This window comes from Ahaetulla prasina, chromosome 2, assembly GCF_028640845.1.
Source record: "Ahaetulla prasina isolate Xishuangbanna chromosome 2, ASM2864084v1, whole genome shotgun sequence".
NCBI lineage: Eukaryota > Metazoa > Chordata > Lepidosauria > Squamata > Colubridae > Ahaetulla > Ahaetulla prasina.
The window spans coordinates 13,318,957-13,345,722 of record NC_080540.1 but is presented as its reverse complement, the minus strand read 5'-3'; the positions used below and the strand labels follow the sequence as shown (position 1 = coordinate 13,345,722).

Sequence of the window (26,766 nt, the reverse complement as noted above, 5' to 3'; positions counted from 1 at the left end):
AGGTAGGTCCTAGAATAGACCTAACTAGTGTCCGATCAGCTTCGGAATGACTGGACCTCTGTTCTCAGCGTCTTCTCCGCGTTTCATCTCTCAGCCTCGGAGAACCAAGGCCAGGACGAGATCTGCGGGTCAGAGGTCAAAGGCACGACACGGTCCAAGGCCCGCGCCTGTTCCCAGGCCGCAACTAGTTCCTCAGTCGTGCCGTGGGCCAGATCCTCAGGGAATGGCCCAAGCTCCGTCAGGAACCTCTCAGGGTCCATCAGGCGCCTGGGACGGAACCAACGTGTAGGTTCCGTCTCCCTGCGATGGTGGGTGGCGGTTCGGAAGTTCTATTCTATTCTATTCAATTCAATTCTATTCTATTCTATTCTGCTCTGCTCTGCTCTGCTCTGCTCTATTGTTTTCCCCCCAATATATGTCCAGTATTTGATCCATATAGCATACAACAATCGTGCAATTAAAACAGATTAGCTACCTTATCATTCATATGTTGATCGCTTCTTAAAAAATAAAGATGTTTGGCTACTAAGTAATGTTTTTCCTTTGCGATGCGAAGATGGCGTGAGGATCTTCCTGCAGTTATGGTTTGGGTCTGGGACCGAGGGGCTGTTTTGGCCCTCGGTCCCGGACCCTGCCGGAGAACATCTGAAGCGGCGTTTGGGCTGGGGCTGGCGGGACGAGCCTCGGAACAGCTGATAGGCTCGGCGGTCTCGGCGGCGGCTTCAGCTCCGCGGCTTCTCCGCGGCTTCCTAGGCCTGTTTCGCTCACGGCCGCTTGGGGCGGTGGCCGGTGGGGCTCAGCTTTGGCGGCTCCTCAGCGCCGCCGGTCTCAGCTGCTTGGCGGCCTCAGCGGCCGCTGGGTGGGGCTCAGCTGCTTGGCGGCTCCTCAGCTCCCTCCGAGCCTCGAACAGCTGGTGGGCTCGGAGGCTTGCGGCTTCAGCGGCGTCTCGATGCCTCCCACGGCCGGCCTGGGCCTGCTCTTTGGTCCGGCCCTGTGGTGGCTCAGCTCTTTGTGGCTCTAGGCTCTGGTCTCCCTTGCCTGCTTGGCTCCTCTCGCCAGCTGACTTTGGGTCTCCGGCCCCCTCCCACTGAAGACTTTTCATGATGAACCTGGCACTTCTCTGGCCTTGGAAGGCCTCTGTCCTCTGGTGGGCCATGGCTGGGGTGATGTCATGTGGTTGCGCCTGGCCTCGGCTCCGCCCGGTGGCATGTTGGCGGACGGCCTCCCCTACCCCAGGGGCCGAGGACTCATCAACGCTTGAGAACTTTTGAGTACTTTTCTCCATCATTTGCCAGAGACGAGGAGATAGGAGAGGATCGGTCGCTGAGTGGTAGCGCAGGATCGGATGTCATCTGGAGGGTCGCCCAGAGGAGGAGTTGAGGCAGGCTGGCCCTCTTTAGACCCCTTTTTCTGACATCAAGGCCCAGAGTGACTGTAACACCAAGGCACGGACTGACGGAGGAGAATGGCTTATCATCTGGACCTGGGAAAGTGAAATGCTTTGGGGGGGTGAGAATAAGGCCCCACGGAATCCTGGAAGTCCATTGTCCATCTCGCCAGCCAGGACTCTAGTCTTGCTGCAATGACATTTGCCATCTTGACCGGCTTGGATGGACTGACTGTGCTGTATTTTTATTGATGCGAAGATTTTCAACTCACCTTCTTGCCCTCGAGATTCCCTCTCGCAGGTCTGGCCCTCCACACTATCGAGGGCACATCTCAATGACGGGTTTTGGAACCCGAGAGTTGGCATGCAAGAAGAGGCTTAGGGATTTTAATGAACTGTTTTGTCGTTTTTTACAGGGGTTTTAAGGGAATTTTAAGGGGAGGAAATGACGGGTTTGGTTCTGGGGTGATGGGCCCATCAGGAAGGGGCTAGGTCCACCATGTGTGTAACTTAATAGGTCCTGGGGTTATGGCGAGGGTGTCGTTCCAGTTTGTCAGGGTGAGCTATTATTACGGTAAGTGGGAGAGCAGATATGGCGGGGCCACATCAGGTTTGGGGCTCGCCCTCGCTGTTTGACGATTGCGTGCTCCGCCCCCAATTTCCCGTGACCCGAGTGGCCAGGATAATCGGGACCTGGGCCTCCGGCTGATGTTATGTAATGCCAGGTCCGCGTTAATAAAGCCCCTGATCTCAGATCTTATTCAGGAAGGGACCATGACGTTATGGGCCGGAGACCTGGTTGGGCACTGAAGGGGTTCCCCTAGTGGAGATGTGCCCACCAGGCTTCCGAGCATTCCATCAGCCGAGGCCCAGGGTAGGGGTGGAGGGTGGCGGTTATCATCAAGGAGAGTCTGGAGCCGAGGAGACCACTGTGCCTCAGATAGCTGGGTGTGAATCCTCTTCGTGAAGTGGGCCAGAACTCAGGTGGGCATGTTGATCACGTACCTGGCTCCTTGCTGCGTGACTACAGCCCTGCCTGAGTTGTTGGAGTGCTTGCCGGGGGTTGGCAGTTGAGACCCCAGACTGCTGGTCATGGGGATTTCAATTGCCATCAGCGGCGTAGCATCCTCAACAGCTCAGGAGTTCATGGCTTCCATGACGGCCATGGACCTGATTCAGTTAATTGACGGCCTACCCACGGGGGAGGTACCTAGACCTGATTTTTATCTCTGGCCAGTGGTTTAATGATCTGGTTTTAAACGATTTAGTTGTGGAACCTTTGTCATGGTCAGATCATTTTCTCCTTCGCCTAGACTTTCTGACCGCTACCCACCAGGGAGACGGAACCAATGCGTTGGTTCCGTCCCAGGCGCCTGATGGACCCGGAGAGGTTCTGACGGAGCTTGGGCGTTTCCGAACACCTGTCCCACGACTCGACTGAAGAGCTAGTTGCGGCCTGGGAACGGGCCGCGGCTGGAGCTTTGGACCGTGTCGTCTATGCCTCTGACCCGGCGCCAGTCTCAACCAGCTCCTTGGTTCTCCGAGGAGCTGAGGGAGATGAACGCGGAGAAGACGCCTAGAGAGTGCCTGGAGATCCAGCCGCTCTGAGGCTGACGGACACTAGTTAGGTCCTATAGTAGGACCTACCTAGTGGCAATGAGGGGCGGCGGCGTTTCCTCCCTCATTGCGTCGGCAGATAACCGCCCGGCCGCCCTGTTTGGTGACCCGCCTCCTCCAACAGGAGGCGGAGGACCCTACAAGGGCGTGCCGAGGAGTTTAACGTTATCTATCGACAAAATCGCTCAGCTTCGGGACGGATTGGATCAAAATTGGGTAGATCCAGGCGAGGGTTCCGAGGACCGTCTTGTTGAGGTGGTTTGGGATGACTTTGATCCTGTGACTCCGAGGACATGGACAGGTTGCTGGGCAGGCTGAATGCCACCACATGTTTACTGGATCCGTGCCTCCTGGTTAGTACTGGCTACTCAGGAGGTGACAGGCTGGCTCCAGGGATTACAAATGCTTCTCTGCGGAGGGGTCTTTCCGCGCCTTGAAAGAGGCTGTGGTGAGACCCCTCCTCAAGAAGCCTTCCTGGACCCAGCTGTTTTAGGAACTATCGCCAGTCTCAATCTTCGCCACGGCGAAGGTTGTAGAGAGTGTGGTGGCATGTCAGCTACCCCAGTACCTGGATGAAACTGTCTATCTAGACCTGCTCCAGTCCGCTTCCGCCCGGATACAGCACGGAGACAGCTTTGGTCGCGCTGGTGGATGATCTCTGGAGGGCCAGGATAGGTTACCTCTGCCCTGGTCCTATTAGACCTCTCAGCGGCTTTTGATACCATCGACCATGGTATCCTGCTGCGCTTGGAGGGTTGGGAGTGGGAGGCACCGCTTATCGGTGGTTCTCCTCCTACCTCTCTGATCGGACGCAGACGGTGTTGACAGGGGGCAGAGATCACCTGGTGCCTCATGTGGGGTGCCACAGGGCGATTCTCTCACCCTCCTGTTCAACATCTATATGAAGCCGCTGGGTGAGATCATCAGTGGCTTTGGGGTGAGATACCAACTGTCGCTGATGACACCCAGCTGTACTTTTCCACCCCGGCCACCCCAGTGAAGCTGTCAAGTGTTGTCCCGGTGTCTGGAAGCCGATGGGTCTGGATGGGGAGGAACAGGCTCAAACTTAATCCCTCCAAGGCGGAGTGGCTGTGGATGCCGGCACCTCGGTACAGTCAGCTGCAGATGCGGCTGTCTGTCGGGGTGAATCATTGGCCCGATGGAGAAGGTACGCAACTTGGGCGTGCTCCTGGATGGCGGTTGTCCTTTGAAGACCATTTGGCGACCGTCTCCAGGAGAGCATTTTATCAGGTTCGCCTGATCCGCCAGTTGCGCCCTTCCTGGACGGGATGCCTTATGCACAGTCACTCATGCCCTTGTTACCTCTCGCCTGGACTACTGCAATGCTCTCTACATGGGGCTCCTTGAAGAGCACCGGAGACTTCAGCTAGTTCAGAATGCGCTGCTGGGTTATTGAGGGAGCTCGAGCTCCCACATAACACCTATCCTGCGCAGACTGCACTGGCTACCTGTTGTTTTCGGGTGCGCTTCAAGGTATTGGTTACCACCTTTAAAGCGCTCCATGGCTTAGGACCGGCTATCTACGGGACCGCCTACTGCCGGCTTCTATCTCCCATCGTCACGCGCTCCCAGAGAGGGACTCCTCAGGGTGCCGTCAGCCAAACAGTGTCGACTGGCGGCCCCAGGGGAGGGCCTTCTGTGGGAGCTCACCCTGTGGAACGAACTTCCCCTCGGACTCGACAATTACCTGACCTTAGGACCTTTCGCGAACTTAAAACTTATTTATTTCATATGGCTGGACTAGCCTGATTTTTATTTTTATTAGATGGGTTTTTAAAATTGTGTTATTTTATAGGGGAGTATGTTTTTAACGTTTTGGGCATTTAAATTAGTTTTTTAAGGGTTGTTTTAAATTATTGTGTGTATTTATATTTTATCTGCCTGTTCACCGCCCTGAGTCCTTCGGGAGAAGGGCGGTATACAAATTAAAATATTATTATTATTATTATTATTATTAATGTTCTCATTTTTCAGGCTGGACCTCGGAATACATCTCCCAATTCAAAAAAAATAGCATAGTTGCACAGTCTGAAAAATTTGTATTTTTCCTTCAGAATCCTTGATTCCCACTTCTGTGTGGGAATGCACCAAAGTAAAAGAAAATGGATGAGTATTAAGAATGAGGAAGACCACGTTCCATCAGTGTGGAATACCAAGTTGGAAAAGGAAAAACAGGGAGGAAAATTTAATTCTGCAAGGCATCACTTTATGCTGCACGCCCCTCTTTCCCTAGTTTTTATTCGAGCTAGGTTTGCATAATACACAGCTCCGCAATGTCTTATCACATTTTAGTCTTATTTTGTTAAAATTTTAATTCCGGATATAATCTTTTTGGGGAAGACAATTGGAAATTGGCCGATTAAAAATAATATAAAACGTAATGAAGTGATTAAAGATGAAAATATAGAAACTATTGGAGATTGGTTAAAAGTTTTAGAAAATGAAAGGAGGAACAAAGAAATTACTGAAAAATTAGGGTTAAGCTGGTTTGAAAAAATACAGATAGAAAAATGGACAAAAAAATTAAGGGAAAATTATTCGATAAATAGATGTGAAACTGAATTTGAATATTTAGTATCTCGGATTATGAAAGATGAAATTGGGCTAAAGGGACTCGTTAGTAGGGTTTATAAGATTATAAACTCTGATGAAAAATTACAAAGAGTGATGAGGACAAATTGGGAAAAAGATCTTAATATTGAAATACCAGAGTCAGATTGGAATGTGAATTGGAATAGTAGAATTATGAGAACTTTATCTATAAGGATTAAAGAGCATAATTATAAAGTTGTTTGGAAATGGTATTTGACTCCAGTAAGATTGTCACAAATGGATAAAAAAATTAGTAAAAAATGTTGGAGATGTGAGATGGAATTGGGGACTTATGAACATATGTGGTATAATTGTGATAAGGTTAAAAGTTTTGGCAACAATTGGAGAAAATGATATTTGAAATGATGGGGAAAGTAATAACATTGAGAGTGGAAACTATATTATTGTTGGTAATTAAGGAAATAGAATTAACAAAATATGAAAAAGAATTGATTAGAATTATGATTATAATAGGTAGAATTATAATAGCTAGATATTGGAAACTAGATGTGATTTTTAGAATAGAAGAGTGGAATTCTGAAATGTGGAAATTAGCTTTAAATGATAAAATGACATGTGATATTAAAATTAGAAGTGGTGTGTATAAAGAAGATATTTTCTGGAAGACTTGGAAACCATTTGTGGACTATTGGAACATTGGACGCTTCGGTACCTGTGACCTCGAGAACGTGGATTTTGGCAATCATGAGGATATATCCGAAGACCCAAATCTTCCTTTTTTTTTATGTATAGCACAAGGGTGGAAAATGTATTTTCTTTTTTGTTTGTAACATTAAAAAAAAAAAGTAATAATAAAAAAAAATATTCTACAGAATATTGAAATATTCTACAGACTATTATTGCTAACATTATGAGCCGAGGTGGCGCAGTGGTTAGAATGCAGTATTGCAGGCTGCTTCTGCTGACTGCCTGCAATTTGGCAGTTCAAATCTCACCAGACTCAAGGTTGACTCAGCCTTCTATCCTTCCGCGGTCGGTAAAAGGAGGACTCAGATTGTTGGGGGCAATAAGCTGAGTCTGTCAACCGCTTAGAGAAGGCTGTAAAAAGCACTGTGAAGCGATATATAAGTCTAAGTGCTATTGCTATAATAACTGCAGTGATTCACTTAGCAACTGTGGTAAAATGGAACAAAATTCACTTAACAACAGTCTTGCTTAGCAACAGAAATTTTGGGCTCAATTGTAAGTCGAGGACTAACCTGTGTTCTTGGTCACACACACCCCCCCCCCGCCTTTCCTGACCTGATCTATCTTGAAGGGCTGATGTCAAACCCTATATACAGTAGGAGAAATCGGTGTTAATGCTACATCCTGTTTTACGCAGGCAAACTTTTTTCTAGTGGGGGTTTCAGACTTATGAGAGAACTAGGAAGACTGAACATCCATTTCTTGGCAGTTGTCAGTGCGACAGAATTAGGTCTCTTTGTTTCTGGACGGTTGGTCAGTCAGAAAGCAACACGGGCGTTGGTATCACGTTGCATTTCTCCTGACAAACTTTGAGGTTTGTTCCACCCCGATTAGATCTTGCTTTGGTAAAAATAACCTAAACCGAGGGGAAAATGTGGGCTGAGCTAACCTTGGTACACTTATCTGTCTCGGTTGCTGTTTTTAATCTGTATTTTGAACGCTGGAACGGTGTAGCAGATTGCAAGCCGGCTGCGTAGTCTACTGCTCATGTTTGGGAGTTGGGTTTTTCAAATATCTATTTTGAATGGGTACATTTGTGTTTTGGACGCAGAATAGATCAGGCAGGGAAACCGAGTGTTGATAGAACAGGAATAAATATAACCACATGGCTTTTCACCAAGTTTTCACCGGGTTTTCCTTTGCCGAGAGCTTTTTCTGCACTAACATGTAATTTTTGGTGGTTTCTTTTATCTTTACACCTTTCTCTCTCTCCACCCCCCCCCCTTTAGGACTTCCTGATTCCGCCCCACACACTTCCCCCCCACCTTACAACACCCCTTTGCAACCTCCCCCTCCCCAGGATGCTCCCGTCCCGGGATACAGCGATTCCTCTGCTACGGTTGTGCATTCAGGAACAGCCACTTTGCCCCGGCTTGGAGGGGCTGCTACCCTCCCCAGGCCTCCCCCCACGTCAGCCACCCTCCCGCGCCCGCCCCGCCATCATTCTGCCACCCTCCCCCGCCTCCCCCCTGACCCCTACATGCAGGAAACTCAGTTCAACGGAGCTGCCCAGGGCTACGTAGTGCAGACGCATCCGCCTGTCGGGACCCTTCCCATTGGAGGCTACATGCACCCAGGGTATCCGGTTCAGCTACAGCCTTGTACGGCATATGTGCCGGTCTACCCTGTCGGGGCGGTGAGTATTTATGCTCAGAATAAATACCATAATAAAAACCAGAGAAGTTCTTGGGGTTGTATTAGTTTGGGGACTTTCTTATAGGTAATCCTTGATTTACAACAGTTCATTTAGTGACCGTTCGAAGTTACAATGGCACTGAAAAAAAATGACTTATGACCATTTTTTGTACCAATTTGTACCCTACGACTATCATTAAGTGTTGTACCTTAGAATTCTTGATGAATGTATCTTTTCTTTTATGCACACTGAGAGCATATGCACCAAGACAAATTCCTTGTGTGTCCAATCACACTTGGCCAATAAAAAATTCTATTCTATTCTATTCTATTTTTCACACTTACGGTGTTTGCATCTGTTCTGTCCCCCTCTGCAATCCGGGAGACACGAGCGATGACTTAATTAGCCGGCAACTATCAGCTCTGGCAGCAAACTAGGGAGCGTATGCCAAGTGTCTCTGTTATCTCTCTTGATGAGTCAGCCAGGAAACCAGGAACAAACAGGACTTCAGCTCTAATTCTCCCTCTAAGCAGTTGATTTGCTTGCCACGAAGTGGTATAGCAGCCCTTGCTGCTTTTATATCCTGTGGGGTGTGGCTCCATGACTCAGCACTTCCTAGGCCTGCCCCACCCCTGCTTCTGTTGTTCCCACCTCTCCTGCCTACGAAACCTAGGGTCCAGCCAGGCCTAATTGCCATCAGCCGGGTTTGGAGGCGTGGCCTGGGGGGGGAAAGAGTCAGGGGACGGAGGCCAGGGAAGCCGGTGCTCCAGAGGTAAGTCCTGATGGCCCTTGCCCCTCACTTTCCAAGTCACTTTCTGGCAGGGGGCCCGGCTCGGGGGGCACAGACACAGCAGCATCACCCCTATGATGAACATCATCATTCTCATTTAACGACCCCATAATCCCTTGCGGGCTGGAGTCTGGGCAACTGAATGGAACTAGCAGGATGTTTTTTAATGGCTGGATGCCCTTCCTGTCACCAATGTGGAGTTTTGTTCAGCAGATACATCCTCATTGTGTCCAGAGAGAGAAATATCTGCCTCTACCTAGGAGGCTACCTAGGATCGAACTCACAGCCTCCTGATTGTAAGGCGAGAGCTCCAGCTATAGGCCACAGCACCCCTCATCATCCGTGTGATCATATGATTCAGATGCTTGGCAACGGGTTCGTATTTATGACCGTTGCTGGGTCCCAGGTCACATGATCCCCTTTTGTGACCTTCTGACGAGCAAAGTCAATGGGGAACCCAGATTCACTTAACAAGCATGTTACTGACTTAATAACTGCAATGGTCTGTTTAACAACGGTGGCAAGAAAGGTTGTAAAATGGGACAAAACTCACTTAACCAATGTCTCAGTTAGCAACGGAAATGTTGGGCTCAATTGTGGTTGTAGGTCGAGGACTACCTGTATTAGTTTGGGACTTTCTTATAGTCTTTAAGACCACATTTGGGATCAGAATTTCCACTGCTAAGCAAGGCGGTTGTTAAGCGAGTCATGTCTGATTTCATAATCGTTAAGCAAATCACTGCAGTTGTTAAGTGAATCATGTGGTCATTAAATGAATCTGGCTTCCCGCATTGACTTTGCTTGTCAGGAGCCAGCTGAAAAGGTACCTGTGAGAGGGATCTTGGAGTCCTAGTGGACAACCATTTAGATATGAGCCAGCAGTGTGCAGCAGCTGCTAAAAAAGCCAACACAGTTCTGGGCTGCATAAACAGAGGGATAGAATCAAGATCACGTGAAGTGTTAGTACCACTTTATAATGCCTTGGTAAGGCCACACTTGGAATATTGCATCCAGTTTTGGTCGCCACGATGTAAAAAAGATGTTGAGACTCTAGAAAGAGTGCAGAGAAGAGCAACAAAGAGGATTAGGGGACTGGAGGCTAAAACATATGAAGAACGGTTGCAGAAACTGGGTATGTCTAGTTTAATGAAAAGAAGGACTAGGGGAGACATGATAGCACTGTTCCAATATCTCAAGGTTGCCACAAAGAAGAGGGAGTCGGGCTGTTCTCCAAAGCACCTGAGGGTAGAACAAGAAGCAATGGGTGGAAACTGATCAAGGAAAGAAGCAACTTAGAACTAAGGAGAAATTTCCTGACAGTTAGAACAATTAATAAGTGGAACAACTTGCCTGCAGAAGTTGTGAATGCTCCAACACTGGAAATTTTAAGAAAATGTTGGATAACCATCTGAGTGAGATGGTGTAGGGTTTCCTGCCTGGGCAGGGGTTGGACTAGAAGGCCTCCAAGGTCCCTTCCAACTCTGTTATTATATATAAAGTAAAAAGGTCACAAATGGCAATCGCATGACCCAAGGACACTGCAGTTGTTGTAACTACAGGTAGTCCTCGACTTATGACCACAACGGAGCCCCAAGCTTCTGTTGCTAAGCGAGACATTTGTTAGGGGGAAAGAGTCAGGGGACGGAGGCCAGGGAAGCCGGTGCTCCAGAGGTAAGTCCTGATGGCCCTTGCCCCTCACTTTCCGAGTCACTTTCTGGCAGGGGGCCCGGCTCGGGGGGCACAGACACAACAGCATCACCCCTATGATGATCATCATCATTCTCATTTAACGACCCCATAATCCCTTGCGGGGTGGAGTCTGGGCAACTGAATGGAACTAGCAGGGTGTTTTTTAATGGCCGGATGCCCTTCCTGTCACCAATGTGGAGTTTTGTTCAGCAGATACATCCTCATTGTGTCCAGAGAGAGAAATATCTGCCTCTACCTAGGAGGCTACCTAGGATCGAACTCACAGCCTCCTGATTGTAAGGTGAGAGCTCCAGCTATAGGCCACAGCACCCCTCATCATCCGTGTGATCATATGATTCAGATGCTTGGCAACGGGTTCGTATTTATGACCGTTGCTGGGTCCCAGGTCACATGATCCCCTTTTGTGACCTTCTGACAAGCAAAGTCAATGGGGAACCCAGATTCACTTAACAAGCATGTTACTGACTTAATAACTGCAATGGTCTGTTTAACAACGGTGGCAAGAAAGGTTGTAAAATGGGACAAAACTCACTTAACCAATGTCTCAGTTAGCAACGGAAATGTTGGGCTCAATTGTGGTTGTAGGTCGAGGACTACCTGTATTAGTTTGGGACTTTCTTATAGTCTTTAAGACCACATTTGGGATCAGAATTTCCACTGCTAAGCAAGGCGGTTGTTAAGCGAGTCATGTCTGATTTCATAATCGTTAAGCAAATCACTGCAGTTGTTAAGTGAATCATGTGGTCATTAAATGAATCTGGCTTCCCGCATTGACTTTGCTTGTCAGGAGCCAGCTGAAAAGGTACCTGTGAGAGGGATCTTGGAGTCCTAGTGGACAACCATTTAGATATGAGCCAGCAGCTGCTAAAAAGCCAACACAGTTCTGGGCTGCATAAACAGAGGATAGAATCAAGATCACGTGAAGTGTTAGTACCACTTTATAATGCCTTGGTAAGGCCACACTTGGAATATTGCATCCAGTTTTGGTGCATACGATGTAAAAGATGTTGAGACTCTAGAAAGAGTGCAGAGAAGAGCAACGAAGATGATTAGGGGACTGGAGGCTAAAACATATGAAGAACGGTTGCAGGAACTGGGTATGTCTAGTTTAATGAAAAGAAGGACTAGGGGAGACATGATAGCTGTGTTCCAATATCTCAGGGGCTGCCACAAAGAAGAGGGAGTCGGGCTGTTCTCCAAAGCACCTGAGGGTAGAACAAGAAGCAATGGGTGGAAACTGATCAAAGAGAGAAGCAACTTAGAACTAAGGAGAAATTTCCTGACAGTTAGAACAATTAATAAGTGGAACAACTTGCCTGCAGAAGTTGTGAATGCTCCAACACTGGAAATTGTTAAGAAAATATTGGATAACCATCTGAGTGAGATGGTGTAGGGTTTCCTGCCTGGGCAGGGGGTTGGACTAGAAGGCCTCCAAGGTCCCTTCCAACTCTGTTGTTATATATAAAAGTAAAAAAGGTCACAAATGGCAATCACATGACCCAAGGACACTGCAGTTGTTGTAACTACAGGTAGTCCTCGACTTATGACCACAATGGAGCCCCAAACTTCTGTTGCTAAGCGAGACATTTGTTAGGTGAGTCTTGCCCCATTTTACGATGTTTCCTGCCACAGTTGTTAAGTAAATCACTGCAATTCTTAACTTAGTGACACGGTTGTTGAGTGAACCTGGCTTCCCCAGCGACTTTTGCTTGTCCGAAGGTTGCAAAAGGGGATTAGGTGACACCCCCGCCCCCCTGGGACATGCAGTCATCGTAAGTGTGAATCAATTGCCAAGTGTGTGAATGAGGATGCTGCAATAGTTGTAAGGGTGAAAAATGGTCTTAAGTCTCTTTTTTTCAGAGCTGTTATAATTTCAAACGGTCATTAAGCAAACTGTCGTACGTGGAGGACTACCTGTACGTGCCAGTTGCCAAGTCCCTGAATTTTGATTATGTGACCCTGGAGATGCTGCAGTGGTCGTAAATGTGGGGACCGGTTGTAAGTGAGCCTTTTTAATGCCTTTGTACAGTCGTTAAATGAATCGTTGCAAGTCGAGGATTGCCTCTTTATCCTGCAGATACAAGGTAATGCAGAAGTAACAAGAACCATGATTTTTTGAGGTATCACTCCAGTGATTGTGCACTCTTTATTATGAAGGACAGGGAAAAAGGAAAGGGAATAACCATACAAATTAAAAGTGACAGGGGGAAAAAAATGCAACAAACACATTTATAAGAAGGATGACCTACGAAGTTCTTTTATGCCAAAGAAAATAACAGGAGAGCAACCTCTCTCTAAATTTAAATAGCTAAAAAACTTAAAATCCTAACAATCACAAGTCTAAAATGCCAGTATTCCTAAAACATTCTTATCTTAACTTTAATCTGGTATTAAATCATTAAAGACAAATAACTTATGTTTTAAAAAGCTATAAAATTTCTCTAATCCAATCCAAACTAATCTTCACATACCAAAGTCAAAAGTTGATTTTTGTCCTTATCGTCTAAGACAGGGATCTCCAAACTTGGCAATTCTAAGACTTGTGGACTTCAACTCTTTTGACTCTTTCTTTGTTCAACTCTCTTCAACTCTCTTTCTTTGTTGGCTGGGGAATTCTGGGAGTTGAAGTCCCCCAGGCTTAAAGTTGCCAAGGTTGGAGACCCCTGGTCTAAGAAATCAAACCATTCTCAAGAAATTTAGTTTAATTATTGTCTCTAAGCCAAGCAGGCAGTTTTGCTATCTTGGCTAGCTTCGTTAGTTTCAAAATCCATTCTTCCACTGGGAATACAGAATAAACAGAGTTGGAAGGGACCTTGGAGGTCTTCTAGTCCAACCCCCTGCTCAAGCAGGAAAACATCTACCATTTCAGACAAATGGTTGTCCAATCTCTTCTCAAAAACATCCAGTGTTGGAGCATTCACAACTTCTGGAGGCAAGTCGTTCCACTGATTAATTGTTCTCACTGTCAGGAATTTTCTCCTTAATTCTAAGTTGGTCCTCTCCTTGATTAGTTTCCACTTTGTCTTCTTTCCATTTTGGGGCATATAACAACCCTAGGCAATATGATTTTTATATTTTGCAGCAGTTCGATTAGCAAAGGACAAACTTCCTCTAAAATACAGCAACGGTGTTTTAGAGAAATCGCCTGACCCTCTTACTAACTTTAGCTTAAAGGAACTATAATTTGTCCTTTTATGCCAAGCCATTGTTTCTTTCAACCGTCTTCCTTGTGCTATAATTAAAAGTGACTTGTTTGATGCACAACATTAAACTCTAAGCTAACGTTTCGTTTAGAAACCCCTGCGGCTGGATGCAGACATCCTGCTAAGTCAAACAGCCTGTGTGCAAGATGCGAATCCATCTATTTTTGTTAAAAAGAAAAAAAGAAAGACCTGCAGCTAAAACAACGTGTGGACATAGGCAGTGTGTAGGCTGGGGTTTGTTTAGGAGCACCCAATCCAGTTTTTCATCCTCTCCTCTTGGTGCAGTTTAGGAGAAGGGCATCTGAGTATCCATCTACTCTAATAAGAATGAAACCATGTTAATCTCCTTGATGCGGCTAGGGCCTCTGTAACGCTCTTGACAGGTATTAATTATGTGCTCTTTGGAGGTGGTGTTTTTGTCTTTTTTGTACGCAGGGCAAACAAGCTTCCTTAAAAGAACAGCTAATTTGCCTTCTTTATCAGACCCGCAGTCAGAAATGGGCGGAGGGAGGGGTGGGGGAGCCATGGAGGCCTTGCCAGACAGCCAGAGGGTAAATGCAGGCAGCTGGATTGCACTGGAAAGTTGATGGAATGATCTGTACTACTAATACTTAAAATGCCACTCATTGCTTGCCTTTCATTGACCAGAATTTTAGAAGGCGAGGAAGCGTCTTCCCCTTTAGTAGCAAAGTACCACTTGACTTCTTTTTCTGCTATCCTAGAATAAAATAGAATAGAATAGAATAGAATAGAATAGAATAGAATAGAATAGAATAGAATAGAATAGAATAGAATAGAATAGAATAGAATAGAATAACAGAGTTGGAAGGCAGGAAACCCTACACCACTTCAGACAAATGGTTATCCAACATCTTCTTAAAAACTTTCAGTGTTGGAGCATTTACAACTTCTGGAGGCAAGTTGTTCCACTGATTAATTGTTCTGGCTGTCAGGAAATTTCTCCTTAGTTCTAGTTGCTTCTCTCCTTGATTCATTCCCATCCGTTGTTCCTTTTTTTTTGTTTCATCCATTGTTTGTAAAAACTCTAGGAGTTTATCCTTCTTCTCTTTATTCCTTTGGAATTTTTCTTTCTTCACCATGGTCTTCCTTCCAATTTCTCCCTTACAGTCCTAGCTATGAACTTCCCATTTTGCTATGTAATTCAGAGGCCAAGATTGAAAGAGTTGAGCCGATATATTTTATAGCAGGGGTCTCCAACCTTGGCAATTTTAAGCCTGGCGGAGTTCAACGCCCAGAACTCTGGGAGTTGAAGTCCGCCAGGCTTAAAATTGCCAAGGTTGGAGACCCCCGTTTTATAGCATTTGTTTTCTAATATCTTTCCCCACCTTAAGAGATACCAGAATTGGAAGCTGCAATCTGTTACCTCCAGAATCTACCACTGAGCCATTTTGGCTGTGTGCGCAAACACTCAAGATTGCAGCACTCCACCTGCAGCTTCAAGTGGTACATTCCATTAAGTAAGACAAATTCCTTGTGTGCCCAATCACACTTGGCCAATAAAAAAAAATTCTATTCTATTCTAATTCTACTTGATAGTGCTAAAAGTTGTTTTCTTTGGTATTAAGTTTGAATGAATGAATGGTTTCTTCAGCTTTTCAACTGTTGTTTCCAGCCCTACCCTCAGGGCAACCCACCTCCACCACCAGCTCTCTCCCCAACACAGATGACACCGGGCATCGCCATCTTGGAACCCCGACGCCCACCGCACGATTACCTTCCCATCGCTGTCCTTACCACCATCTGCTGCTTCTGGCCGACAGGCATCATTGCTATCATCAAGGCTGTGCAGGTGAGTGGCGTATGCCTCAATCCAGGAGGCAGGGTACAGGAGTTTCCAAGTGCAACAGCTGTACTTATTCATCAGGATGGACATTCAAGGCTGTTTGCTTTTCAGGAAGTGCACTGTCTATAGGACACGGGTGTCGAATTTGCAGCCCGCAGCTCGGATGTGTCACATGTTGGCCCCGCCACTGTCCGGTTTAGTGAAGGGGGGAAAAGTCACAATATGTCACGTGATGCTGCTGTGATGACGCGAGTTTGACACCCATGGTCTAGGACAGCGGTCACCAACTGGTGGTCCGTGGACCACCGGTGGTCCCTGAGAAAATTTTGGTGGTCCCCAGAAAAATTATTTGCATTTTTTATATTGCACTAAATCAGGGGTCCTCAAACTACGCCCCCTGGGACGGATATGTGCAATGAACATTTGTGTTGCTGCAGAGAGTCTCCCCCTTCGGGATCTTTTTGTGTGGGTCAGAGAGGGGCAAAAATTCTGACTTGGGGTCTGCTTCAGCTGAAGGGCTTTGGGAGAAGGCTGGAGGGCCTTGTTCCAGTGGGATTTTCATCATGGGCTGGAACTGCCTGACCATCTCAGCCCACTGAGCTGCCAGGTGCCGGTACCTGTCCTTGCACTCCTGCAGATCTTCCCTCTGCTTGGAAAGCCTATGCTCCTAGTCCTCAGTGAGGTGCTTCTGCTGAGCCTCCTTCTCGCTCAATCCAATTTGAACTGAGCTGTTTTGCCAACTCTTTCTCATGCTGGCTGCTTAGCTCCAACAACTGTTTCTTGTTGGGGCCCTAAGGAGCCCGGGCGGGCGGGCGGGCAGGCGAGGAGTAGCGAGTAGAGGCTGGCAAGTTGCCCCTTGATGTGAGTGACATTGAGTTGGCCACGCTCACCCAGTCACATGACCACCTTGCCACGCCCACCTAGCCGGTCATTAGGCAAATCATATTAGTGGTCCACGGGATTTAAAATTATAAATTTAGTGGTCCCTGAGATCCAAAAGGTTGGTGACCCCTGGTCTAGGACATCAGAGGGAGTGTAATAGGGATTCTGGAAGCTGTATCTTTTTTGTTTTTGATAGTTGGTCTTATTGGATAAGTATTGAAGCTAAGGTCGAAATTGAAGAACCAGAATTTTTCCATCTATACCAGGTCTCCAACCTTGGCAACTTTAAAACTTGTGGACTTCAACTTCCAGAATCAGAAGCTTTGCTGGCTGAGGAATTCTGGGAGTTGAAGTCCACAATCTTAAAGTTGCTAAGGATGGAGACTATCTATACTATAAATCAGGGGTCCCCAACCCCTGGGCCATGGCCCACTACCGGGCTGCAGCCTGTTTCAAACCAGGACGTGTGAACAATGGGCAAGTGCACATACATGCGAAGCTCCACTCGTGAGAACGGTGGTGAAGTGCATGCAAAGCTCCTCTTTCACGAGCGGCGGGCACTTGTGCTCACACACGAAGCTCCATTCGTGCGAGCGGAGGGCACTTGTACTCTTTTACGTCATCAGTGGAGAGGACACCAGTACTTTTAAGTCGATCCCATAAGTTGTTTATGGGATCAACTTAAAGCACTTGATTTTGTGGTTTGTTTTGGTGGCCCAATCTTGAAGGTTCTAGGTCAGTGATGGCTAACCTTTTTGTCGTTGCGTGCCAAAGGGTGCACGTGCGCGCATGACAGGGCGTATATGCCTGCACCCATAATGCAATGCGTGCAATGCATGCGTGAACCTCCCCACTGCCCCCCACGCATGTGCACATGACCCCCACGTTCTCCCCGCCCGCAACCCCCCGCAGCCCATTTTTTATTTCAGGAAGCTGCAGGGAGGCCCAAAATGGGCCATGGTGGGGGGCACGCCATACCCCCCATGCTCCCTCAACACCCCCGCGCATGCACGGCGGAGACCCGAAAATCAGTTGGCCAGCGGGAGGCACATGCAGGGTGGAGCTGAGCTGGGTGACGGCTTGCATGCCCACAGAGAGGACTCCGTGTGCCACCTGTGGCACGCTTGCCATAGGTTCGCCATCACGGTTCTAGGTGACCCAAAAAAAGAGGGATGGAAACCAGCTATGACCCTAATCAGGTTTCTCACTACTGCTTTACAGGATGTTCTACATTGCAAACATCTGGACCACTGTTTTTTTAACTTTAGCCACATTATGATGCATGGACTCCAACTCCCAGAATTCCTCAGCCCGCATACTGACTTGGGAATTTTGGGAGTTGAAGTCCACGCATCATAATGTGGCTAAGGTTGAGAAACAGTGATCTGGACTGGGGCTTTGGTTCCGTAGCTGCCTGTGATGATGGTGTAGTGAGCAGGACTACAACCTAAATAATACTGTATTGCAGCTGCACTGGAATCCAAGCATCTTTGTTGCCAAGCACCTATAAAGTAGCAAAGCCATTGAGGAAATCCTTGCGGAATAGGGAGCCCCCTCTCCAGGCCTAGAAACGTCATGAGATGGAAAGAATCTACAGCACAGAAAAGGAAATGGACTGAACATATGCCGTGCGGACTCCCTGTTCACGTCTGGCTGGCAATCCTCACCTCCCACACATGTACAGTACTGTACACATTTTGTAGAGCCAAGCGGCTTCGTTCTGAAAATAATCCAGGGCTTTGAGGAGCCAGGCAACCATTTTGTCACAGTAGAAGGCCATAATCTGCCTGCCTCCATCTGAAGTGTTGCATTCACCTCTTTCTTTGTCTGCCCAAAGGATAAGTAACATGTCGAAGTGTGCTTGACAGCCGCCAGGAACACTTACTCAGAGGCAGTGGTGGGATTCAGCCAGTTCGCACCACTTCGGGAGAACCGGTTGTTAACTTTCTGAGCAGTTTGGTGAACTGGTTGTTGGAAGAAATCATTGGGGCAGAGAACCGGTTGTTAAATTACTTGAATCCCACCACTGCTCAGAGGACATGGAGAAGCCATGTGAAAAGATGGTAATACTAAAAAAAAAAATACATTTGAGTATCAGAAAAATGATTTCAAAGGGCATCAGCAAATGAAAGACTGGCTTAGGTTGCCCCCTTAAACATGCAGTCCTTAATACAGGTAGTCCTTGACTTATGACTACAGTTGAGCCCAAAATTTCTCTTGTTAAGTGAGACAAAAGTTGGTACATGAATTTTGCCTCGTTTTGCGACCTTCCTTGCCAGTTGTTGTTAAGTGAATCACTGCAGCGGTTAACTAAGTAAGAGCAATAGCACTTAGATTGATATACCGCTTTACCGTGCTTTAAAGCAGGGGTCTCCAACCTTGGTCCTTTTAAGACTTGTGGACTTCAACTCCCAGAGTTCCTCAGCCAGCTTTGCTGGCTGAGGGACTCTGGGAATTGAAGTTCACAAGTCTTAAAGGGACCAAAGTTGGAGACCCCTGCTTTAAAGCCCTCTCTAAGTGATTTACAGAGTCACCCTATTGCCCCCAACAACGGTTGTTAAGTGAATCTGGCTTCCCCATTGAATTTGATTGTCAGAACGTTGCAAAAGCGGATCGACCACATGTCCCGAACCGGTTGCCAAGCGTCTGAGTTGTGATCACATGACCATGGGGATGCTGCAAAGGTTGTAAGTGCAGCAAAACGGTCATAAGTCCCTTTTTTCAGTGCCATTGTAACTTCTAACGGTCACTAAATGAGTTGTTGTAAGTCGAGGACTACGTATAGCTACTCGTCAATTGAACACCACAAACTTTGATTCTTATAACAAAGGCATAGAATGGAGGCCTTAGGAGAAAGTTCATGTTGTGACCCAGGCCCAAGTAGGTAGTAGGAAACTCAGTCAGCATAAAAGCAAACTTTATTCGAACAGTTGAGTATTATTTCATTCTCAGTGTAGTTCAACTAAATTAAAGCAAATTCCTCCCAACACAAATTCCTCAGTCTTATTGCAAACCTTAGTCCAATTAGGCAAACTGCCAAAGGCCTTTCTTGGCAAAAGTTCAGAAGACACTGATACAAACTAAATTCAACAAGACGAAGCTATCAACGTTGTTTTCCAGCAAAGAGCACAAATTCCGTTGTTTTTTAAGCCTTATGGGAGGGGCCAATCATCTCTTGGCCCTACTCCCAAGTCGTCCTATTTGCTTGAGCTGCTCTTGCCTTCTGGTAGCTCTTTTCATGCGTGCATTAGGAACAGGCTCCTCCTGTTCCTCTGCCTCACTACTGTCAGCCTCTGGAGGCTCTGGAATCCGCACCTTACTCCCCGATGGCCCTGGCCCTCCCCTCAGCCTCCGACCCAGAGCCCTCATCTGGGCCTTCCCCAGCCTCCAGGACTGGCCCATGCTCTTCCTCAGCCTCATCACTGTCCGACTCCGTTGCCAGCTGCACAGGCTGCTGGCGGATCACAACAGTTCAGGGCTGCCCATATGACAACTGGACACTTTCATACAACTGTGTGAGGAAGTGGTAAAGGCCTAAGATTAGGAAGACACCGTTTCTAGTTCATCTTGGATGTTACTGGGGATTTTTAGTTAGTTTCTTTTTCCCAGACCTGGAGCTGAAAAACGATGAAGGTGCTAGATTAGAAATGAGGAAAGCCATCGTACTTTGCTGAGGGGTTTTGGGCCAGTCCCTCCTCATCCCCACTAATCAAGGTGTTGGTGCTAGAATAGGGAAACCCAAGTTCTGGTCCTTCTCTTTCATCTTAACCTATTTTACAGTGGTACTTCTCAATCTTGTCAGCATGAAGATGTGTGGACTTCAATTCCCAGAATCCCCCAAGCCATCATGCCAGCTGGGGAATTCTGGGAGTTAAAAAGTCACACAGCTTTTAAGTCACCATGGCTGAGAAAGACTGCTTTACAAGTTTGCGGTAGGAAAAAAAAATAGGAGGGAGGGTTATGTGCAGGTAGTCCTCGACTTACAACAGTTCATTTAGTGACTGTTCAGAGTTACAACATCACTGAAAAAAGTGAAATCACTGAAAAGTGAATGAATATGAATGAATATTTTAATTTGTATACCGCCCTTCTCCCGAAGGACTCAGGGCGGTGAACAGGCAGATAAAATACAGATATACACAATAGTTAAAACATCCCTTAAGAAACTGATTTAAATTTGCCCAAATATTAAAATAACATACACCCCCATAAAATTACAAAACTTTAAAAACCCATCAAATTCAATTAAATTAAAATTTAAAAGTAAAAATCAAGCTAGTCCAGCCATATGAAATAAATAGGTTTTAAGTTTGCGGCGAAAGGTCCTAAGGTCAGGTAGTTGTCGGAGCCCGAGGGGAAGCTCGTTCCACAGGGTAGGAGCCGCCACAGAGAAGGCCCTCCCCCTGGGGGCCGCCAGTCGACACTGTTTGGCTGACGGCACCCTGAGGAATCCCTCTCTGTGGGAGCGCACCGGACGCTGGGAGATAGAGGCCGGCAGTAGACGGTCCCGTAGATAGCCCGGTCCTAAGCCATGGAGCGCTTTAAAGGTGGTAACCAATACCTTGAAGCGCGCCCGGAAAACAACAGGTAGCCAGTGCAGTCTGCGCAGGATAGGTGTTACGTGGGAGCTCCGAACCGCTCCCTCAATAACCCGCACAGCCGCATTCTGGACTAGCTGAAGTCTCCGGGTGCTCTTCAAGGGGAGCCCCATGTAGAGAGCATTGCAGTAGTCCAGGCGAGAGGTAACGAGAGCATGAGTGACCGTGCATAGGGCAGACCATTTTTCACAGTTACAACCATTGCAGCATCATGTGATCAAAATGTGGATGCTTGGCAACACTCATATTTATGACGGTTGCAGGGTGCCAGGGTCACCTGATTCCCTTTGGCGACCTTCTGACAAGCAAAATCAACAGGAAAGCCAGATCCACTTAAGAACTGTATACTATGTTACTAAAATTCACTCAACGGCTGTCTCACTTAGCAATATAAATTTTGGGCTCAATTGTGGTCATAAGTTGAGGACTACCTGTATATTGCTAAAGTGAAGAAAAGAGAAACCTATATCTAGTAGATAAACAGTCAGGAAACTGCCTATTGTGGTCCGCCAGCAGCCTGCAGAGCTGGCAGCAGAGTCAGACAGTGCGGAGGCTGGGGAGGAACATGGGCCAGTTCTGGAGTCTGGGGAAGGCCCAGATGAGGGCTCTGCATCGGAGGCAGAGAGGGAGCCAGGGCCATCTGGGAGTTATGTGCGGACTCGAGAGCCTCCAGAGTCGGACCAGAAAGGCAGAGGAACAGGGGGAGTCTGTTCCTAGTGTGCCCATGCGCGGAGCTGCCAGAAGGCAAGAACAGTTAAAACAAAAGGGACGACTTGGGAGTAAGGCGTGGAGATGATTGGCCCCTCCCATAAGACATAAAGGAAGAGCAAAGGCACGTGGGCCTTTGCAGGAAGCAACATTGTGGATGGTGTCGGTTTGTACTTTGAAGCTCCCGTTTTTGACTCTGTGTTTCCGTGTGGCCTTGCCAAGATAATTGCCAATTAGGTCATTGGCAGCGTGTCAAAGAAGATAAAGGTGGGTGTTTACCAGCCTTATCCGAAGGACTGTGGCAGACTTCTCTTGGACTATTTATAAACTCTTGGTGATTCAGCACATGCTGTAAATGAAATAAAAAAGGGTTTTTTGGGACTAATTGTGTGCTTTTTACTGTAGCAGGAAGCCTAGGTCAGAACCCTGTCCTCTTCCCTCACAAGGAAAACTAAAATGGTAGCAAGAATTTCCAGAGCAAACGATTCATTCATGTTATTGAGTGAGATTAGTACACCAGTTTGCTCTAGTGGTTAAGGCCCCAGGCTAGAACTGGGAGATTGTGAGTTCTAGTTCTGTTTTAGACATGAAAGCCAACTGAGTGACTTTGGGCCCCGTCATCCTCTCTCAGCCCAACCCACCTCAGATTTTTTTTATTGTGGAGAAAATAGGAGGAAGGAGTATTAGGTATGTTCGCTGCCTTGAGTTATTTATAAAAATAATCAATAAAATAGATAAAAAATAATCTGTATAAGAGGGAAGTCTCATACTTAGAGGAAGGCATAGAAGAGGGCAGGATATTCCCCTCCCCGCAGTCTATAAATGATTCTTCATCTCTTACACTTCAGCTTTTTTCATTTGTTGAAGAGCGCGTTAAGATACAGTGGACAGGGAGGTGTATATTGTGCCATGTGCCCAACGTGCTTTGCAGCTGCTGCGCCTGTGTTCTCCTCCTGTTCCCACACTCTTTGTTCTCTCCGCCAGGTGCGGACTGCGGTTGCCCGCGGCGACATCGTATCAGCTGAAATTGCCTCTCGGGAGGCCCGCAACTTCTCCTTCATCAGCCTGGCGGTGGGCATCGCCGCCATGGTCCTGTGCACCATCCTTACAGTGGTGATCATCATTGCCGCTCAGCACCATGACAACGACTGGGACCCCTAGCGACCAATCGCCTCTCTTCGGCCTACTCCTGCACCCTGACAACTGGTCACAACTGCCCTGGCAACAGCCAACCCCAGGGGATGGTCCTTGGCAACCGCCTCCCCTCCTTCTCCTGTCTTCGCCCTTGCCGACGACACTCGGAATGCTTGGCAACCCTTCTCCGCCCACTCTCCGCCCTCTCCCATCGTCCTTGGCTGTTGTTGGCCTTGCTAGCCGTACCGACTCAGCAAAATGACTTCCAGGTGACGCCATTCAGACTGTGCTCCATAAGCTAAGGCTCCTAGCAAAATTGCTTGCCCTCCGCCCGTTCCTTTCCCAGAATACGTTGCTTGCTTCCTTCCTTCCTGAGGAGTAGGCTCCGCCTTCTGTGACCAAGAAATAACCATCTTCCTCCCGCTGTGTTTGCATGCCTAGTGCTGCCCTTGTATTACCGGGGCGCCAGCGCAGTCTTGGTTAAAGCCCTGTTGCTCTGCCCCCACCATTCTTTCCATTGGCTGCTTCCCTTTCTCCAATTTTGCAATAGCTAGAGGCACCCAGTATTTGGAGAGCCTGATCGGCTGTCTCCCCGTTTTACCTGAGGCGTGAAAGGACCCGTTGCTTTCAAGCCAAGTGAAACAAATCACCATCTGTAATTAGGAAGGCATATATTTTCATACGCTGTTTGGCGATGTTATATTCGGTAAGCATGCAAGGTATAATCCACAGCCTGGTTTTTTTTTTTTTTTTAAAGTTCTATTTTGCAGGGCTTAAGCATCGTTCTTTTGATACCTTTCATTTCGCACCACCGTTCTAACATTTCTTCCTTGGAGAAGACTGTGAAAGTTTTTTTTTGTTTTTTTTTAACTCTGTACTTAAGTTTGATTTCTTCCCATCTGGCTCCACGCCCTGCCATCCACGTTTTTATGTTATCCTCATCATTTTGTTAACAGAAGGGCTTAAGAGAATTTTGTTGCCTTTTGGTGACTTTTACTTAGCAGAGCCAACTCTTTTGCTACTGGCTGATATCCAGAGTCAATTAGGCAAGGCATATTACAGTAAACTTCATACCATGAAAGAAAGAGGAAAGATAGCTAAAGGGGCGTAATAAGAACTGCTAGAACAATTCTTTGATAGTATCAGTACTTCATTAGCAGCCAGCACAATAGTGTCAGAAAACTTCACAAGATCTAGCCGATTGAGAAGACAGAAGGGGTGAGGACATGAAAAGAAACTGGAGGAGGAAAGCGGCAACAAAAGATCCAAGTGTCCATCCATGGGGGAGGGGTCCAATTCCAGGACCAGGTAATGTCCAATCTAGAGGAAAATCCAGAGAAGATGCTTTTATAACATTATATGCTAAATAAAAGAGTAGAGTGAATGTGGTGGCGAGAAAATAGGATGGACCGCACTCTTACAGATCAAAAGAAGTGGGAATAATATATTTTTTATTACCTGACTTTTAAATATTAACCAGCAAGTAGTGCCAAGGTAGCACATTAGACAACCGGATTTAGACCAAGTTTAGACTCTTATTTGGCGTACCACGCTTAACTTGTCTGATCATTTATCACCCTAACCTACCTCAGGCTTACTTTTACAAAAAAAAAAAAATGTGATCCACAGGACAGCCTAATACAGATGGTCCTCAACTTACAGGTTGCAAAAAAAATTGGGTTGGTCGTGTGACTGATCTGCTTTATGGCCATGATGAGTAGGGTCCATTACGGTCATAACTTGAGGACTCCCTGTAGCAAGCCAAGAGAAGGAGCGAGCTATTCCGGCTATTGCTACCAACTAATTTTTCAGGGAGGATTTGGGGGAAAAAATACTCAAAATTGCAACCCACATTTACGGTCTGTAATCAAACAGTGGTCTGAATGCCGACACTTTTGGGACATGAAATTGATTCTTGGAGACGTTCTATATGATGCCACTCGAAATGGTGGCAGAATCTTTTACCTTATTTCCGTCTGGAAGTGAATGATTATCGATAAGTGATATTTTTTGAATACTTTTTTCTATGAATGACCCTGCAGGTAGTAAATTAGCACAGAAGAAAGACCAATAGTGTTCCTTTTGAGGTGCTGGTTTATTACGTGCACGTAGTTTGATATAAACAGGGGAGAACAATTTACAGAAACAGCTCCTTTAATTTAACAAATGGACAGGAGACAATTAAGACTTTGACACCAAGCCTCGTTCTGATGAATAAAGTAGATCATTTCTAAGTTGCATTGGCCAAAATCGACTGGCTGGTTCAATGGGCACTCAACATGGTGTGTGTTTCGGGGATTCAGGCATGGGGAGGCTTCAATACAGAAAAAAATTCACATTATTTCGTATTTTTAAGGCCTCCTGTCATCTCCAGTCTGTGCCAAATCTCATGTTGTCATACGAACTTCCCATTCATTCCCCGTCTCCACCCCCCTCCCTTTGGATGTTGGACTCTATACTCTTATCTCTGTTTGCAAGTGACATGGTTACAGAATCTCTGTTAATAAAGACATTTGATTGATTCCCAGCATTTGATGTAATGGTATTTACAAGCGGAAGGGTCGATATCCTTTTTCTCGCCCCTGGGTCAATCGTTTCTCCCCTCCTTCACCCACCCACCCCCATTGGCTTACCACCCCCAAAGTTCTGCAGTCTCTTAGGAGATGGTTGCTTAGAAACAGCAAAAAGGGATATGTATGGATTTTAAAGCGATCGCTGGGCATGTGACAGCCCTAGAAGAGCAAGGAGAGAACTGGAGAAATCTATAATAATAATAGCAAGAAGGGTGGGAGATTTTGGCTTGGCTCCACCACAGCAGAATCTCCAGCTGAGAATCACACCTGCAAGGTTATTTAAAAAAAAAAAAAGATTCTTCAATATTCATATTCCTTCCCCACCTTGCAAGCAAGCACCACTCCCAAAATCCTGCCTATGGTATAAATGGGCATATGGTTTACTACTTTTGTTTCCAAGATGCAGGTTTTCAAACTAGCATCTCTTTCCTTCTCCTTCAAACGGCATGAAGACTGTGCTCTAATGGACCACTTTGCTTAAAAAAAAAAAAAAGTAATTTTAGTCCAATTTATCTAACTGGGATGTCCCCAAATCCCCATCAAACATTTAAGCCTTCCTGTGATTTTTATCAAAGCAATGTGCTTTCTAGCTAATTTTCATTACTAAAACGGTTAGAAATTTGTCTGGAAAAAAACCCACGCCTCTGCATTAAAATAAAGGCTAATGCTTTGAGGACTGTGGCTTCTAAACAAACTCTCCCATAAAATTCCTTGTTTGTACTTGTGCAGTGTGAACCCAGAGTCACAATGTACTGTACGTAAAGCTTTGAGCACGAGTTGTGTAGAGAAGGAATAGGGGAAATGTCATCGGTCTTCCCTGACTTAACTTCCAATGGTCTTATAAAAACAGAGGAAGTGTTGTGTCTGCGTCCCTCGAGCCGGGCCCCCTGCCAGAAAGTGACTTGGAAAGGGCCATCAGGACTTACCTCTGGAGCACCGGTTTCTCTGGCTCAGCTCCAGGAGCCAGAGGCAGGCCAGGTGGAGGAGATAACGAGGCCTCCGTCCCCTGACTCTTCCCCCCCAGGCCATGCCTCCAGACCTGGCTGATGGCAATCAGGCCTGGCTGGACCCTAGGTTTCGTAGGCAGGAGAGGTGGGAACAACAGAAGCACAGGTGGGACAGGCCTAGGAAGTGCTGAGTCACGGAGCCACACCCCACAGAGTATAAAAGCAGCCCTGGCTGTTCTTCTGCTCTGTGAGGAGGAAAAATTGAGCTGAACTATTTGACTCGTGGAGGAGTGAGCTGAACTCTTTGACTCGTGAAGAATTGAGCTGAACATTCGGCCTGGACTGCTGACTTCCTGGTTGCCTGGCAACCCCAAGATAAAAGGGAGACTTTGGCAGGCAGCTGCAGATTCCCTGCCAGGACTGATAGCAGCTGTGAACTCAATTACTGGCTCTTTA

General features: G+C 46.8%; 2 protein-coding genes across 5 annotated transcripts in view; one reads left to right on the top strand and one right to left on the bottom strand.

Moving 5' to 3' along the window:
- PRRT1 (proline rich transmembrane protein 1) overlaps positions 1–25,311 on the top strand; it is a 62,249-nt gene extending 36,938 nt beyond the window's left edge. The window contains exons 2-4 of one of the 2 annotated variants that reach the window (XM_058171716.1): positions 7,626–7,961; positions 15,298–15,474; positions 22,641–25,311. In XM_058171716.1, the coding sequence (XP_058027699.1) occupies positions 7,626–7,961; positions 15,298–15,474; positions 22,641–22,817 (690 nt within the window). In that variant the 3' untranslated portion in view covers positions 22,818–25,311. Of the gene's footprint in view, positions 1–7,554; positions 7,962–15,297; positions 15,475–22,640 lie in introns of both variants that reach the window. The other variant, XM_058171715.1, reaches the window with a different exon arrangement.
- Positions 24,054–26,766, bottom strand: part of FKBPL (FKBP prolyl isomerase like) — a 39,162-nt gene continuing 36,449 nt past the window's right edge. For 2 of the 3 annotated variants that reach the window (XM_058171699.1, XM_058171702.1), the window contains exon 3: positions 24,054–24,110. The gene's annotated coding sequence lies outside the window, so the exon portion shown is untranslated. Of the gene's footprint in view, positions 24,111–25,434; positions 25,835–26,766 lie in introns of those variants that run through there. The other variant, XM_058171700.1, reaches the window with a different exon arrangement.